The sequence below is a fragment of the Hylobates moloch genome, unplaced genomic scaffold (genome assembly GCF_009828535.3).
Source record: "Hylobates moloch isolate HMO894 unplaced genomic scaffold, HMol_V3 SCAFFOLD_20, whole genome shotgun sequence".
Classification (NCBI taxonomy): Eukaryota; Metazoa; Chordata; class Mammalia; order Primates; family Hylobatidae; genus Hylobates; species Hylobates moloch.
The window spans coordinates 54,244,969-54,260,568 of NW_026652295.1; the positions used below are offsets into that span (position 1 = coordinate 54,244,969).

The window sequence follows — 15,600 nt, forward strand, 5'->3', positions numbered from 1 at the left end:
CGCAGTGAGCCGAGATCGCGCCACTGCAATCCAGCCTGGGCAACAGAGCTCCGTCTCAAAAAAAAAAAAAGCATCATGTTGTCTGGATAACTCTTGACTTTTTTAGCAAATGTGAGAAAAATTACTAGAAATAATTTAGTCCAATTGCTGACTTGCTTTCTTGTGGATCTCAAACTTATTTGCATAAAAATAACTTCCTTAACTTTTCTCTAAATCTTCCTCAATCTTGCCCTTTAATCACGGTGATTAATACTTAGCATATTTTGTTCTCAGCACAGACTGAAGAATCTCTCTCTAATATCTAATGTCTATTACAGATATTTTAGTAACATTTCTTTTAACTAAATCAGTATTACTTCTGAAATTAACTTGCATCCATCTTTGATTTTATGTTTATTATGGAAAATGCTGCTTTAGACCAAGGTTTTTCATGTGGGTCTTCAAACCTCAGTTGCAGAAACACCAATCTTTTGAGTCTAAAAATTGAGCTATGTATCTATTACACGACATTCCATTAATGTAATGTTAAGTGGTAGTTTTTTTTAACCTATTTTAAATTATAGCCTTCGCTTGTTCTTCCATAACCGTATTTGCTGGTTTCAATTAACAATAAATCTTTGACATTTTTAAGGACGACAATAATAACTTGCATTCAATTAAGGCCTTCTAAAATATTTTTTGTTTCTATCAATTGCTAGCATTCTGCCTCATCAGATAAATCAAGTAAGGGGCCCATATATGTATAATCAGATACATACTATAAGAAAAGAACTTGTTATTTTATTTTATATTTAACTACTGCATATACAATTTAAAAGATCTGTATACCATTTAAAATGGAATAAGATCTCTGAAAAACTAAAAATACAAAAAAATTATGGATGTTCTTTCATAGATGAGAGATGCATGCAATTAAGATGGTCACAAATATCCTGGTTCTCCTTCTAAGCACAAAGGAAGAGGGTTATAAAGTCTTGCAATTAGCTACGTTAGTGATTTAGCTGCAGAAAACTGTTAACTCTGAACAGACTAAAATAGTTTATAAAAGTGGTCGCATTTTTAGGAAATTGAGAAAGTAACATCCAATAGATGTTTACTGCTGTTTCAGCTCTCATATGGAGTTACATTAAGCATAATCACCTTTAGAATTTCAACAACAGTCCAATTTAAAATGGCTAATGTCCCACAATTTATTTATTTCAACATTCATTCTACTATTTTTGTCTGTTCTGGGGAATAGAAAGTACATCAAGATAATAAAGCATAGCATACTCCCTTTTAGATTAGATACAAGAGCCTTTGGTGACCACTGATCTTTATAAATAAGTCCTTACTCTTCCTATTTCTGAATATAATTTTTAAATGCAGAATCAAAGCTGCAGAAGTTCTCCAAATCAGAATGGCATTTAAATAGTCTTTTTAAATGCCATGTGCTATATCTTTTTGCAAAAAAAAACCAAAAACTCCAAAATTCTTAAAAAGTATCATCATTTTGTAAAAACGTCTACTACTTCTAAGTTAGCATCTTTACATTACGTATAATAATTTTAACTTCTTGAGATACAAATTAATTTAAAATGCATAAGACAAATGTGTTCGTGTGGTATTCCTGTAGACATCATACCAGCAGTAACTATACTTCAAAGAAGTATACCTCTCAGCTGTAAGAAAGCTGAAAAATATTCTGCCAAACTGCCAAAATTTCGTAATTTATTTAAGACATTAACCCCACCATATTAGAGTCCTAAAGTGAAAATGTAAAGTCATGAAGTGAAATGACTTTCTATTTGAATGAATCTTAAAGACAAACAAAAATCCTAGGCCTTCAGTCATTTTCATTGTAATTTTATAATTCAATATTTATTTGTACATCTGCTACCAACCACATAAATTTATCATGAAACACATTTTGCTTTCCCAAACTACACTGTAGTTACTGCTCATCTCTAGCTCCTTTATATTTACAGGGTGCTCACTGTTAATGATTACCTCCTCCTCTTCCAGCCTCTTCAATGAATCACCAGCAAATTTAATATATTGTGTCATGAGAGTGACCAGGGCAGTATACCGAGTCCTTAGGTCCATGAACTGCAAGTAAGGAAAAAATAATAAAAGCATTACCTCCAGTTACTCTTACTAAGTTGAATGAATTTTGAATAATAATTACATTAACTAGGCCTTCAGGCAGCAAAGCACGCAACTCTCTCATAATAAATGATAAGAATGAGCTTATTACTATTGTGCAAATCATAGCAAATGATAATTCTCTTCTAAATTTCACCATGAAGTACATTTATTTATCTCTATAGTTAATAATTAATCTTGAATAAAAATTTTTAAAGGGTTTTTAAAAACCCTTAATAGAATGTATTGTTCTGGGTGTAGACTTTCTGTTTGGGATGATGAAAAGGTTCTGGAAATAAACAGTGGTACCAGTTGCACAATATTGTGATATACTGCAATGTCATTAAACTGTACATTTAAAATTGTTAAGATAGGAAGTTTTATACTATGTATATTTTACCACAACAAAAAATAAAATTTCAAAAGAAAGTGTTCTTTCTTTTATGCCCCTTTCCCTCTTTCTCTCATACTTTTATTACCTCTTGAATAATGAGATCTGCTGAACTCTGCATTCTTCGGCGTTTCACTGGAGATTTTTGTTGTGAATCTACCATGGCCCGGTAGGTCATTGTTTGTAATTCATAGTCCTGTATAAAGGAGTCAATGAGATAAAATGAATCGAAGCAAGGTACTAGAGTTTCATTCTACAATAATTTAACACAGATAATTAGAACCCAGATTCACTAAAATAACTTTAGTGATTTGACACAGATCATTAGAACCTAGATTCATTAAATTAAGTTTAAATAAAGAAAATATAGTTGTGTTTCACATGACAACATTTCTGTCAAAGACAGACCATATACATGGTGGTAGCCCCATAAAATTATAATGGAGCTGAAAAATACCTATCACCTAGTGATGTCATGGCACAATGCATTATTCACGTTTGTGGTGATGCTGGTGTAAACAAACTTACTGTGCTGCCCGTCACAGAAAAGTATAGCACACACAATTATGTTCAGTACATAATACTTGGTAATAAATGACTATGTTACTGGTCTATATATTTACCACACTATACTTTTAGTTGTTGTTTTAGAGCGTACTCCTACTTATTTAAAAAAAAAAAAAGTTAACTGTAAAACAGTTTCAGATAGGTCCTTCAGAAAGTATTCCAGAAGAAGGCATTGTTATCATAGGAGAAGACAGCTCCACACATGTGATTGCCCTGAAGACCTTCCCATGGGACCTAGAGGTATAAGACAATGATATTGATGATCCTGACTCTATATAGGCCTAAGTTAATGTGTACGTTTGTGTCTTAGGCTTTAACAAAGAAGTTTAAAAAGAAAAAAAAAAAAAAAAAAAGTTAAAAATAGAAAAAAGCTTACAGAATAAAGATATAAAGAAATAAAATACTTTTGTATGGCTGTACAATGTGTTCATTGTTTTAAGCTAAGTGCTATGCGAAAAGAGTCAAAAGGTTAAAAAAATTACAAGTTTATAATGTAAAAAAGTAAGTTAATGTTATTACTGAAGAAATTTTTTTATAAGCTAGTGTAGTCTAAGTGTACGGTGTTTATAAATTCTACAGAGGTGTACAGTAATGTCCTAGGCCTCTACCTTCACTCAGAACTCACTCACTAACTCACCAAAGCAACTTCTCATCCTGCAAGCTCCATTCATGGTAGGTGCTCTATACAGGGGTACCATTTTTTATATTTTATTCCCCATTTTTATTATACCTTTTCTATGTTTAGATACACAAATAGATACCATTATGTTACAGTTGCCTACACTATTCAGTACAGTAACATGCTGTACAGGTTTATAGTCTAGGAGAGCAAGAGGCTGTACCATATAGCCAAAGTGTGTAGAAAGCTATAACATTTAGGTTTATGTGAGTACACTCTACAATGTTGGCACAATGAAAAAAATCACCTAACAATGCATTTCTTGGAATATATCCCCTTTGTTAAACAACACATGACTGTACCACAAAATTACATTTTTAGGAATCTATCCAATCCTGGAGATGCTCCCAAGATGGGAACAAAATCAGAAACATGTAGGGTGGTCAGGTAATTTCCCAAGTCTGTTTGGAAGCTCATGAAAATATATGTAACAATAGTGTAGTCCTATGCAGCCCCCTTTTCCTCCAGCTAAGCAATGGAACTATGGATCTGCAGGGCTAAAACTGAAAAGTTGTCAATGACAACTTGAAAAGCATGAAAAGTGTCCCCCTAAGTGAGAAAGTTAGAAGCTCTCCCGTGAAATACCCTAACAATGTTAAAGAAAAAAGAAAGAAAGAAAAGTGATAAGAAACCAACTACAGAGCTATGTATTCTGGTGGCTGGGAGTGGCAGGGGTGTACACATGTGAGAGAGAAGAAGATGAATGAATTGGGGGGCTGTCATGTGACTAATTTCACAAAGAATTATTAGATAAGTGTCAAAAAAGTTCAAATGAAGATTCTTTTAACTTTTTAACACTGCGTGAAACGACTTGCATGGCTTTAACAGTACATGTAGAATCACAAACCTGAACATTAAATTTTACTAAAGTTAATGAATCTTCCTACCTTCACTGTAGCTGAGTACTGTTCTGCATATTTTTGACACTCATCCATTTTGCTCTGTTTCATTTCTATTTCAGACACCAGCATCTATAAATATATACAGTTTAGAAGAAAAATGACAAAGAACTCACCTATTCTACTATATAAGATGCTCACTAACTAAGACGTATCTACACCACTTCACAGTATATAGCTCCTTAGCCCTTTGCACTTAATACACAACTTGCCTTATGGGTAAATTACAAACTTTCAGATTAAGCCATAGTAGCGACCCACCCCATGCGGCTTTCAAAGCAGAAATTACTAAACTCCTTAGGAATTAGCCAAAAGCAGACTTGATGCCCTTGGCCACCACCTATTCCTGAAGAAAACAGAGCTAGAAATGACTGGCCCCGGCCAGGCACGGTGGCTCACACTTGTAATCTCAGCACTTTGGGAGGCCGAGGCCGGCGGATCGCGAGGTCAGGAGATCGAGACCATGGTGAAACCCCATCTCTACTAAAAATATAAAAAATTAGCCAGGCGTGGTGGCGGGCGCCTATAATCCCAGCTACTTGGAGAATGGCGTGAACCCGGGAGGCGGAGCTTGCAGCGAGCTGAGATCGCGCCACTGCACTCCAGCACTCCAGCCTGGGTGACAGAGCGAGACTCCGTCTCAAAAAAAAGATAAAAAAAAAAAAAGAAATGACTGGCCCCTAAAGATAGAACAAAAATCTCAAAGCCTTCAACTTTCTGTTAAATGTGGTATTTAATTTTCCATTGCTAACCATTTTTACTTATTTAGGAACCCAGAAACTATTGTGGCCAGCAAAGTGTCAAAGAGATTTCTATACCTATGATTAAATAAATTATCATTAGGAATTTGAAAACTATCCCAACACTCTCCACTTTCTGATTACCCATGCTTTCAAAAATTACTCCCAAGAAATAAACATAAGTCACGTATGTAGGTTTGGGTTGCAAGATTTTAATATTTTTTATATACTGTCCACCTTCCTCTAAAGAGTTGGTGACTTTTTCATTTAACATAGGAAAGGAAGATGAGCAGCATGACTGACCAAATGCAGACATAACCTCAGTAGAGGGAATTATTTTTACATACCTTCTGTTGATTCAACTGTGTGGCTAGGGTTTTACTATTTTCAGGCTGATTTTCCTGAATCTTTCTCTGAGTAGTTTCAACCTGCTGGATCCAATCATCTAAAGGATGGTAAGTATCTCTGTAGTACTTCAGTGATTTGCCAATGCCCTCTAAGTCCCGTAACCTAAGAGAATAGTAACAGAATAGTCAGTGTCCAACGATATCCACCAGGAGGGTGGAAGATGTAGAGATGGGAGAGACAAAATAACTGGACCGCAATGAACTAAGCACAAGAGGGGTATGTATAAAGAACTCAAGGCTGCAGCACCCTGAGGCACACCGCCAAGGGCATTCCTCATTGGGTTGAATATAAACATTCTGCTCCTTGAGTTGTGCAATTTAGTGACAGTGATTATTCTAGGGACAAGCCCAAGAAGCTAGACCTAAAAAGCAAGAAAAGTGGAAGCTTAACCATAATTATTATCAATTACAGTGTCTTGAATAGTAAGGCTTGCATCAAATGGCAGTTCAGTTTTGAAATAACGATTAAGGTATTCCAATGACTGGTTCAACATGGTCTCAGAGAGTATTTTCCAGGAGCTGTGATTACATACCTGTCTCTATGATTTAAAAAACCACCACATTAAACCTATGTATCATATTTGTTACAGAGATAACACATATTTGAACATAATTTTACTTTTGGAGAATGGCACTGTATCATAAAAGCATTTTATTTGCATCAATATAAGCACGAAAATGAATGAGAAAGGACACGAATTCATTTATTTTAAGATGAACCCTAAAACCTTTTTTAATTCAGTAATTGAGCAAATGATTTTGACTTCCTTGTATCTTCAATTAAAATGAACATCAGGGCATTTCCATTTATTTACATTCTTAAGTCCAGTATAGAAGCTACACACAGCCCTATCACATGCATGCTTCATGCTCTTACTAAGTCATGGTTATTTGAATATTATAAGTTGTTAATAATTAGAGAACTACATTGTTTTTTCCTTCAGAAAAGGCAAGCAGATTAACTATATAAATGCTAGAATACATGAATAGTAACAGAGTTGAAAAAATGCTTATTTTGAAGTTAAATGTCTTACTAAAGTCCTCCAAGTAAGAAAGAAATATGGCTAAGTAGAGGTATTGTAATTAACAAATTAACTATGGAAGTAAAAAAAAATAGCCTCATATGTTTAGATTTTACTCATTTACCATAGATAGACATGAAATCTGTGCTAAAACTGAACAAAAAAGGATACTAACCTGTTGTCAATCTGCACATGAACATTTTGCCATCTTTCGACTAATTGATCTGCTTTTTCTTTGTGCCAGTCAAAATCAAGGTCCCGTTCTTTATACGTTTTAAACATTTCATCACTGATGGCTTTAGCTTTCTGCAACTCATCCTCTAATGCATGGAATACCTGTCTCTTTTCATCTACTTCAGATCTCCATTGCTAAAATACATTAATTGGTAAAAGTTATAAAAATGTTAATCACTGGGTAAATACATTATTTACCTAATTTTACAATTTATTTACAAATGACAGGTAGAAAATAAGATAAAGGAAAGAATGTCTTTCACATACACAATGTTATATTAGTTCAAGCCTTACAAAATTTTCAATATTTGTACTCTGATTTTTTAATGACAATTTTATAAAGTTCAGCCCAATAAAATTTGCATATCAACAAAATAAAATATATTCCATAAGCAAGTTTGTACCTCCATTAATAAAATATGTCGTTTTCATTGTCGGCTTTTAAGTGCCTACTAATCCTACTGTTAAAAAGGAATATATGCATTAGAAATCACTGAGATAACTTTTAAAAATTGCTTTGCAATAGTTTCACCACTTGCTAAAGAAATACATATAGATGAGTTGAACTACAAGTCTTTTTCCTTTCTCAGATTAACTTCTCTATTTACCTCCTTGATATCTTAAATTAACTTTTTTCAGCAAGTTAATCTATTACAAATAATTTAATTTTTAGCTTCGACTCCTCTTGCTGCCAACATGAATTGACTATCAAAAGCTACTGTCAAAAGGGTTCAAACTTCAAATGAGAACTCTCCTCAAACTAAAATGACTGAACGTACTTATTTAGAGTAAGCTGTGAGATCACAGAGACACAAACGGAATAAATCCATTCAAAAATCCAAGATATTTAACGCTTGATGTTTGAAGATCTAAGTGCTAGAGAAATACCGGTAGAATATGATATTTAAAAATAGCCAAAAGTGAGTCTCATACCTTTAAAGTACTTATTAGATTCTCGATATTATTCTTGTCAGCTATAACTGCTTCTTCTTCACACAGTTTAGTTTCATAGAGTTTCACAAGGGCTTCTGCAGCTTGAGTGTTTTTTAACACCAAGTTAACAGTTTTCAACCTTAAAAAGGAAATTAAACAATAGCCACCTATGGTTAAATGTTTATTTTTGCACAATGTAGTCCTGAAGCACCATTATGACACATGACATAACATGTTCTTCACCTTGGAACACTGATACATTTACTATGAAACTGACACTTTTCTGGCTTTCTTCTTAATAGAGAGTATGTGCTCCAACCCATCCGCTGCCCCACAAGTGGTATTCAGCAAGAGACTGCAACATCAGATGGTTTCTTCCTAACTTTGTTTAAGTATGAGATGAAAATTCATTGGCTACAACTGCCGAGCTATCCAAATTACATGCAAAATGTGGGAGGACCATACATTACACGCTCATCTCTGAAGCACATCTACTATCAACATAGAGAAGTGTCATCGATCCAAAAAGATAATGTATTTCTTTTCTTTTTTTCGTTTTTTTGAAATGGAGTCTTGCTCTGTCACCCAGGCTGGAGTGCAATGGTGCGATCTCAGCTCACTGCAACCTCCACCTCCCGGGTTCAAGTGATTCTCCTGCCTCAGCTTCCTGAGTAGCTGGGACTACAGGCGCCTACTACCATGCCTGGCTAACTTTTGTATTTTTAATAGAGATGGGGTTTCACCATGTTGGCCAAGCTGGTCCCGAACTCCTGACCTCAGGTGATTCACCCGCCTTGGCCTCCCAAAGTGCTGGGATTACAGGCATGAGCCACCACGCCTAGCCAATAATGTGTTTCTTAAGACAAAATAAAAGTTAATATTTATATTAATAAAAGTAAAATTTTAAATTAATAGTAAATAAAAATGAGAGTTGTATGAAGCAATTTATATATTGAGATGGCAGTTACATACTTATCTATGTAAGTGGAAGACATAGAATAGACTTGGTTCATGTTCTGAAGGACAACATTAAGCTCTGATCGTAGGGTAGGGACTGATGAAGAGGCTGCTGCTTGACTGAAAAACTCCTCACACTTATTTGTGATTGTTCCCAAATCATCTTTAAGTCGTTCCAGCTCTTTCTTTAGTTTCTATAAAACAGAGAACAAACAAAGGTATCAGGCCATCACCTGTGATGAGGTGTTTTTCTTAAACTAGTTTAAAAACACACATTCCACATTAAGAACCAATGACTTAGAAATCTACATATTCTTTGTTTTTTATCAAAGAAACTACACCATGGCATTCAAGGTTTACAATCAATAATTCCCTTACTGTTTGTTCATCTCCTTAGCCTCAACATCTAACTTAGTACTTTTGCACACAGCAGGTATATAATGACTTTTATTCCAAGTCCTTATATCCTTCATCACGATGAAGGTGAGCGTGTACATATTCTCATGTTTACCTGAGTCAGAGGTAGACTGAATCCTAGTTTATAATCAGCAATAATTACATAATCAGACCTCACCTCACACTAGACTGGCTAGTGTGAGTGTGCAAAACCGAACATTAAGAAGTCACAAGAGTTGATACGTAGGGTCATTAAGAGAGTTAGTTTTTTTCCCAACATATTTATAGCTCTCACCTCCTGTTCTGTGATTCTGAACACACTTTCATGCAAATCATCTCTTTCCAGGGGAGTTCGAATCTGTCTAATCAGCCGATCTTCACAGTTCTCTAACCGAAGTCTAATGTTTCGAACTTCAGAGATGTAGAGATTATAAACTGATTCCTCTTGCTCCTCTGTGAAAATAAATACAATGTTTAGAAAATACCTTGTTTTCTATCTCTTAGAAGCTTCTGTTTATGTTTTAATATGACAATTTTATATTACTGGGACATAGCTAGTCAAGCAAATGGCTCCTGTTTTCATCACAAACCCATTCTAAGGATATAAATCTTAAAACAGAAATCTTAAAATTTAAGAAGAATTAATAAAATTTCTCAAATGCCATTTGAAATACCAATTTCCGATTAAATGCTGTCCAAAGTAATACGTTGCTATTTTACGTTCACAAAAATGTGAATTATATTAGCTGCAAAAATTAATTACAAAAATCAAATAAAAATCCTTAAAAGTAAAAAGTAGGTAAATAATAACGTTTAAGATTTTACAAAAATAGAATATTACTAATAAAATTGTCTCTAAAATTTAAAAAGTTCAGAATAAAATCTATATTTAACAAAAGTTAACTAGGCAAAAACCTTTTGCTTTAATCCTTGTATAAAATCCAAGTTTGGTAAATGGGAAAATAATTGAATCTTTTCTGAAACTGAAGGATTGCAAAATAGTGAAAACGTTGAAAAGTAAGAATTCATTGTTTGTCCAACCAGTTGATTGGCATCTTTTATTAATTCATCATTTGGAAACAAATTAATCCCTTCTTGAGTCTTCCTACCTCAAACATGCTTTTACCGTTCCAGCAATTGTGTCTACATATCACAGGCTGAGTGATACAATATACGTAAGATTGAGATTCCCATTGAGAGCAAAACATAGCCAGAACTAAACGCCTATGGGGAAAAAAAGACAGGGATCCCCATGCTTTACCTCTTTCTGCAGATTTAAGAAGTTCTTGATAATACTGCTTACATACATTAACCTCCTTTTCCAGTTGTGTTATATCTGAGCCTGAAAAGACTTGGGATTCCTGGCTATCTTCCAGAAAATCTTCAAAACGAGATTGCAGATTACTTAGAACTTGCTGATGTTCACCAGGTAGCATTGTCTTTATCTAAAGAAGACCAAAGACCCATGTAATTCATTCTATTACTCATAGATTTGAATGGGATACACTTCAAACTGGTCGTATGGTATATGCCAATCTAAACGAATAATCATCAATAGGAACATTTGAAATTAACTGTCTTTTTCATTAACAATTTTAGGTGTGTGTTTGTTTTTTTTTGTTTTTGAGACGGAGTTTCACTCTTATTGCCCAGGCTGGAGCACAATCTCAGCGCACTGCAACCTCCGCCTCCCAGGTTCAAGCAATTCTCCTGCCTCAGCCTCTGGAGTAGCTAAGATTACAGGCATGTGCCATCACACCTGGCTAATTTTGTATTTTTAGTAGAGACAGGGTTTCTCCACGTTGGTCAGGCTGGTCTCGAACCCTGGACCTCTTAGGTGATCCACCCGCCTTGGCCTCCCAAAGTCCTGGGATTACAGGCATCAGCCACCGCGCCCAGCCAACAATTTTAGGTTTTAACAACAAAGAAAAACAAGTCTACAAAACTCAAATGAAATCAACTGTACCCATCATCATATATCCAACAACTACAGTCTGCCTCCCTATCTCACAGTAAGTTCTGAATGAAATTTGTGATCTCCTGGTCGGGCGCCGTGGCTCACGCTTGTAATCCCAGCACTTTGGGAGGTCGAGGCGGGCGGATCACGAGGTCAGGAGATCGAGACCATGGTGAAACCCCGTCTCTACTAAAAACACAAAAAATTAGCCGGGGGTGGTGGCGGGCGCCTGTAGTCCCAGCTACTGGGAGAGGCTGAGGCAGGAGAATGGCGTGAACCCGGGAGGCGGAGCTTGCAGTGAGCCGAGATTGCGCCACTGCACTCCAGCCTGGGTGACAGAGCAAGACTGCATCTCAAAAAAAAAAAAAAAAAAAGAAATTTGTGATCTCCAGATTTCCTCAATTCTTAAAAAGTGCCTTACATGCTATGCACATGTAACAAATATTCATTGAATAAATGAACATTAGCATGGATTTGCTGGACTCCATCCTATTCTAAAGCAAATACAAACTCTACCACACATATGAAAAGGCACGCACATTTTTGGACATACTGAGTTGACATACAGATTCATACTTACTGAAGCCACATTGCTAGCTCGAATTCTATCAATTTCATTGATGAGATAATGCCAGGATACTACACTCTTCATGTTTATGTGAGACTCATGCCAAAGAGTCAGGACATTCTGATACTGTTGCTCAATTCTGAAATACATGAAAGAGAACTCAGATTAATGTTTTTATTCCCTCTGAAAACACACTGCAATTTTTCTTTTTGTGTGAAATATTCCACGGATGAGTTCTAGAGACTTTTGATCCTGTGGGGCCTTGACAAAGTATTGATTGTTTCTTCAACATTCAGAGAGCCCCCAAAACTAGCTCAATATTTTTAGCTAATATATACGAACCTGTTGGCAAAGTCCACCGCTTCTTTGTTTGGTGGAGGAACGGTGAAGCACACAGATGGGACCATAGCCTCATTCCCAGTAGGACTAATGACCTTCCATTTAGCACGATGAGAGTTATTCGCCAAAACACATTCATCGTCTTTGTAAATGGTTATCTGGTTTTAAATAAAGAGAAGAATAACTCAATGAGGTCACTGTTAACTGTTTTCCATCTCAATCCTGGGATTGTTTTGTTTTATGAGGGGGGAAATCTTGATCACTAGTTAGCAAGATCATCTCATTTACAAAATTTATGAATAATGACAGAAACTGGTCTTTTTCTAGGAGCTACAAGTACCTCAATTTGTCTGTAGTCACAGATAGCTTTGATTGGAATAGAAGTTTTGAGTGGACACTCAGAATTCCTTGGCTTCAGTTGAATTATTGTTTTTGCTTTTCCCATTAGGCTTGCTATAGTGCTTTTGTACTGCAGAAGTTCTTCTTTCTCTTCCTAAGTAATAAATACAGTGAATTTTAAGAAGTAAAAGACTTGTACTCTCCATGCCTTCAGCACTTTACACAAATTAAACTTCATCAGCAAAGTCTTCTCTGACTACCTAGTCTAAATTTTCAATCCCTCCCCCTCCACCCCATCTTGTATCCCTCTTCCTTTCTTTGGTTTGTTTGGTTTTCTTTTTCCTCTTTGGCAGTTACGTTACCTAACATACTATATAAATTTTACTAATTTATTGTTTATTGTCTAACTCCCTCTCTAGCATGTAAGCACCACAAAGGTAGAGATTCTTGTCTGCTTTGTTCACTGCTGTAGCTCTAGAACCTAAAACAGTGCCCAGGATATATTAAGAACTTAAAAAGTATTTGCAAAAGAACGACTAAACACACACGTGCACACACACACACACGACACTAAAAACCATCTTAAAATATCAAAGCTATCACATAAAAAAAACTTTTGTTGTATTTGTTGCCAAAAGAATACTAAAACTGAATGTGCAAACGTGTAATTGAATTAGTGGGAAATATCAGGAGTGCCAATAAAATACAAAGTTCTGCTCATATAAAACACTAATCTAATCACTTATGCATACTTATAAAATGCATAGGTTTTGTGTTAGTACCATTGATTCCTGAACAAGGTCTTCTAGCTTGTGAATGCTGCTTGATCTATCACAGCTGTACTTCCGCTGAATGGCATCTTTTAGATTCCTTAAGTAATCCGTAGCTTCTTTGGCATCATTGAAAAACTAAGGAAAGATGAAACCTGGCAGTTAAAGTATGTTAAATACCAGCAAAGCACACAGTTGTCACACTCCAATACCAAGGTCCTATGTGTACCCCTCAGAAGTGAGAACAGAATAAAAGCACAAGATAGCTTAATAGTCACATCCTTCCTTGGACCAAAGAATAACCCTTGAAGTTGAATAGTTAAGAATGAACATACTAAGTGTCCAAAGCTTATATGATGTTTTGGCTCTCTATTATTTTGGCTGAAGGTCCATTTTAAATTAGGATTTAAACAATTTTTAAGTAGGAGTGAAATTCCAAGAATACTTAAAGACTTCTACGGTTTTAGAAGTTTAACGGTTATAGATGGTTGATTCTCTACATGAAAACAGTTCCTAAATAAGAGACACATTTGTAGAATAGAATAAAGATTTTATGATATCTTAATAATTTTTAAAGGATTCCTGCATTAACAGAATACTTCAATCTATCTCATAGGACATAAAACCAATTCTTCCGGCCTACAAAGAAAACAATTCACACATATATATATACACACATGTACACACACACACACACACACACACACACACATATATATACATATATACACATATATAACAATGTGTGTGTGTATATACGTGTATATACGTATATGTATGTGTATATGTGTATATATATACACACACACATTGTTATCCTAACAATAAATTTTGAAAAAGATTCCTGCAAGTTAGCCAAAATCGCAATACCATCTATTGAAGTTATGATTCTACTCACATACCTCGAAATATGCTGTGTTCTCCTTTATGTGCTGCTCCACACACTGGCAGAGCTGTAAGATCCAGCTCCACTGCGTCTGCATTGCTGCTCTGTAGGCCTTAAAGATAAAACAGAGCCATCATAACTGACTGGAGAGAAATAATGCACACATACCTTTTGATAGCGATGCTTCTAAATGCTAACTCTACTATCTAAATAGATGACCAATTGTTTTGGCAGAATAAGACTTGAAAATCAGGGCAGTGGCTGGGCATGATGGCTCACGCCTGTAGTCCCAACACTTTAGGAGGCCGAGGCAGGCGGATAACCTGAGGTCAGGAGTTCAAGACCAGCCTGTCCAACATGGTGAAACCCTGTCTCTACTAAAAATACAAAAATTAGCCAGGTATGGTGGCACGCGCCTGTGTTCCCAGCTACTCGAGAGGCCAAGGCAGGAGAATTGCTTGAACCCAGGAGGCGGAGGTTACAGTGAGCCAAAATTGTGCCATTGCACTCCAGCCTGGGGAACAAGAGTGAAACTCCATCTCAAAAAAAAAAAAAAAAAAAAAAAAAAACCAAACAAGAAAATCAGGGCAGTAAAATTTTCCTCTTATCTAAGACCTCTCACTTGTACAAAGTCAGTCCTAAAGTTTAAATACAAATTTTTAAACCACTCCAGTTGATTTATTTTCAATTTTAAACTTCTTGAAATTTCTTCTTAAAATATAAGAAAAAAATTAACTCTGGCTACAGGAAAAAAATATTTAAAAACTAAAATAAATGCAAGCTATCCCTCCTATTTACAAAACCAACACTTGACTCCTTTGCCACCAACTCTTACATCTGCTTTGTGGAATCCTCCGATATGTTTTCTTTCGTGGCACATTCATCTCTCCTTTCTCTGAATTTTTATGGTGCTAGATCATAAAATATACCTTCTAACACAGAAATATATGGTTATGTCGGTTTCTCTTTGTTTTTGCTGGGGTGAGGTTTGGGGAGGGTGGAAAAGAAACTGTGTGTACTCCCAAATCAGTGTAATTCTGGAATTATAATGATGATAATACTAGGAATTTTTATTTTAAAAATGTGTTTCTTGAACTTTTAATTTAATACAGAGTGCATCTTTCATGAGGGTAAACAATATTACAGAAAGGATACCTACTTCCTTAAGGAAACATGAAATACTCTTTTCTATTTAAGGTGCAATTCACTGATTTCCAGAAGAGGGCACTCGAGATGCTTTAATGACTATTTTAAGTAAGCCTGTCATTTTCCCTCCTTTTGGAAAAGTTCATTCCTGCTGAGCTATACTTAGGCAGGCCCTCCGAATGGAATGTATGATGCAGCACTGAATATCTGGCAACATATCATGATCATATTCTACCTCAAATTAAG

General features: G+C 35.5%; 1 protein-coding gene across 24 annotated transcripts in view; it reads right to left on the reverse strand.

Moving 5' to 3' along the window:
• DST (dystonin) overlaps positions 1–15,600 on the reverse strand; it is a 495,141-nt gene that overhangs the window by 158,282 nt on the left and 321,259 nt on the right. For all 24 annotated transcript variants that reach the window (XM_032140288.2, XM_032140274.2, XM_032140272.2 and 21 more), the window contains 14 exons: positions 14,225–14,320; positions 13,335–13,460; positions 12,554–12,706; positions 12,217–12,371; positions 11,887–12,013; positions 10,611–10,794; positions 9,645–9,802; positions 8,969–9,147; positions 7,997–8,135; positions 7,005–7,198; positions 5,748–5,910; positions 4,649–4,732; positions 2,604–2,711; positions 1,990–2,088 (listed from right to left, as the gene is read on the reverse strand). In XM_032140288.2, coding sequence (XP_031996179.1) covers positions 1,990–2,088; positions 2,604–2,711; positions 4,649–4,732; positions 5,748–5,910; positions 7,005–7,198; positions 7,997–8,135; positions 8,969–9,147; positions 9,645–9,802; positions 10,611–10,794; positions 11,887–12,013; positions 12,217–12,371; positions 12,554–12,706; positions 13,335–13,460; positions 14,225–14,320 — 1,965 coding nt within the window. The remainder of the gene's footprint in view (positions 1–1,989; positions 2,089–2,603; positions 2,712–4,648; positions 4,733–5,747; positions 5,911–7,004; positions 7,199–7,996; positions 8,136–8,968; positions 9,148–9,644; positions 9,803–10,610; positions 10,795–11,886; positions 12,014–12,216; positions 12,372–12,553; positions 12,707–13,334; positions 13,461–14,224; positions 14,321–15,600) is intronic.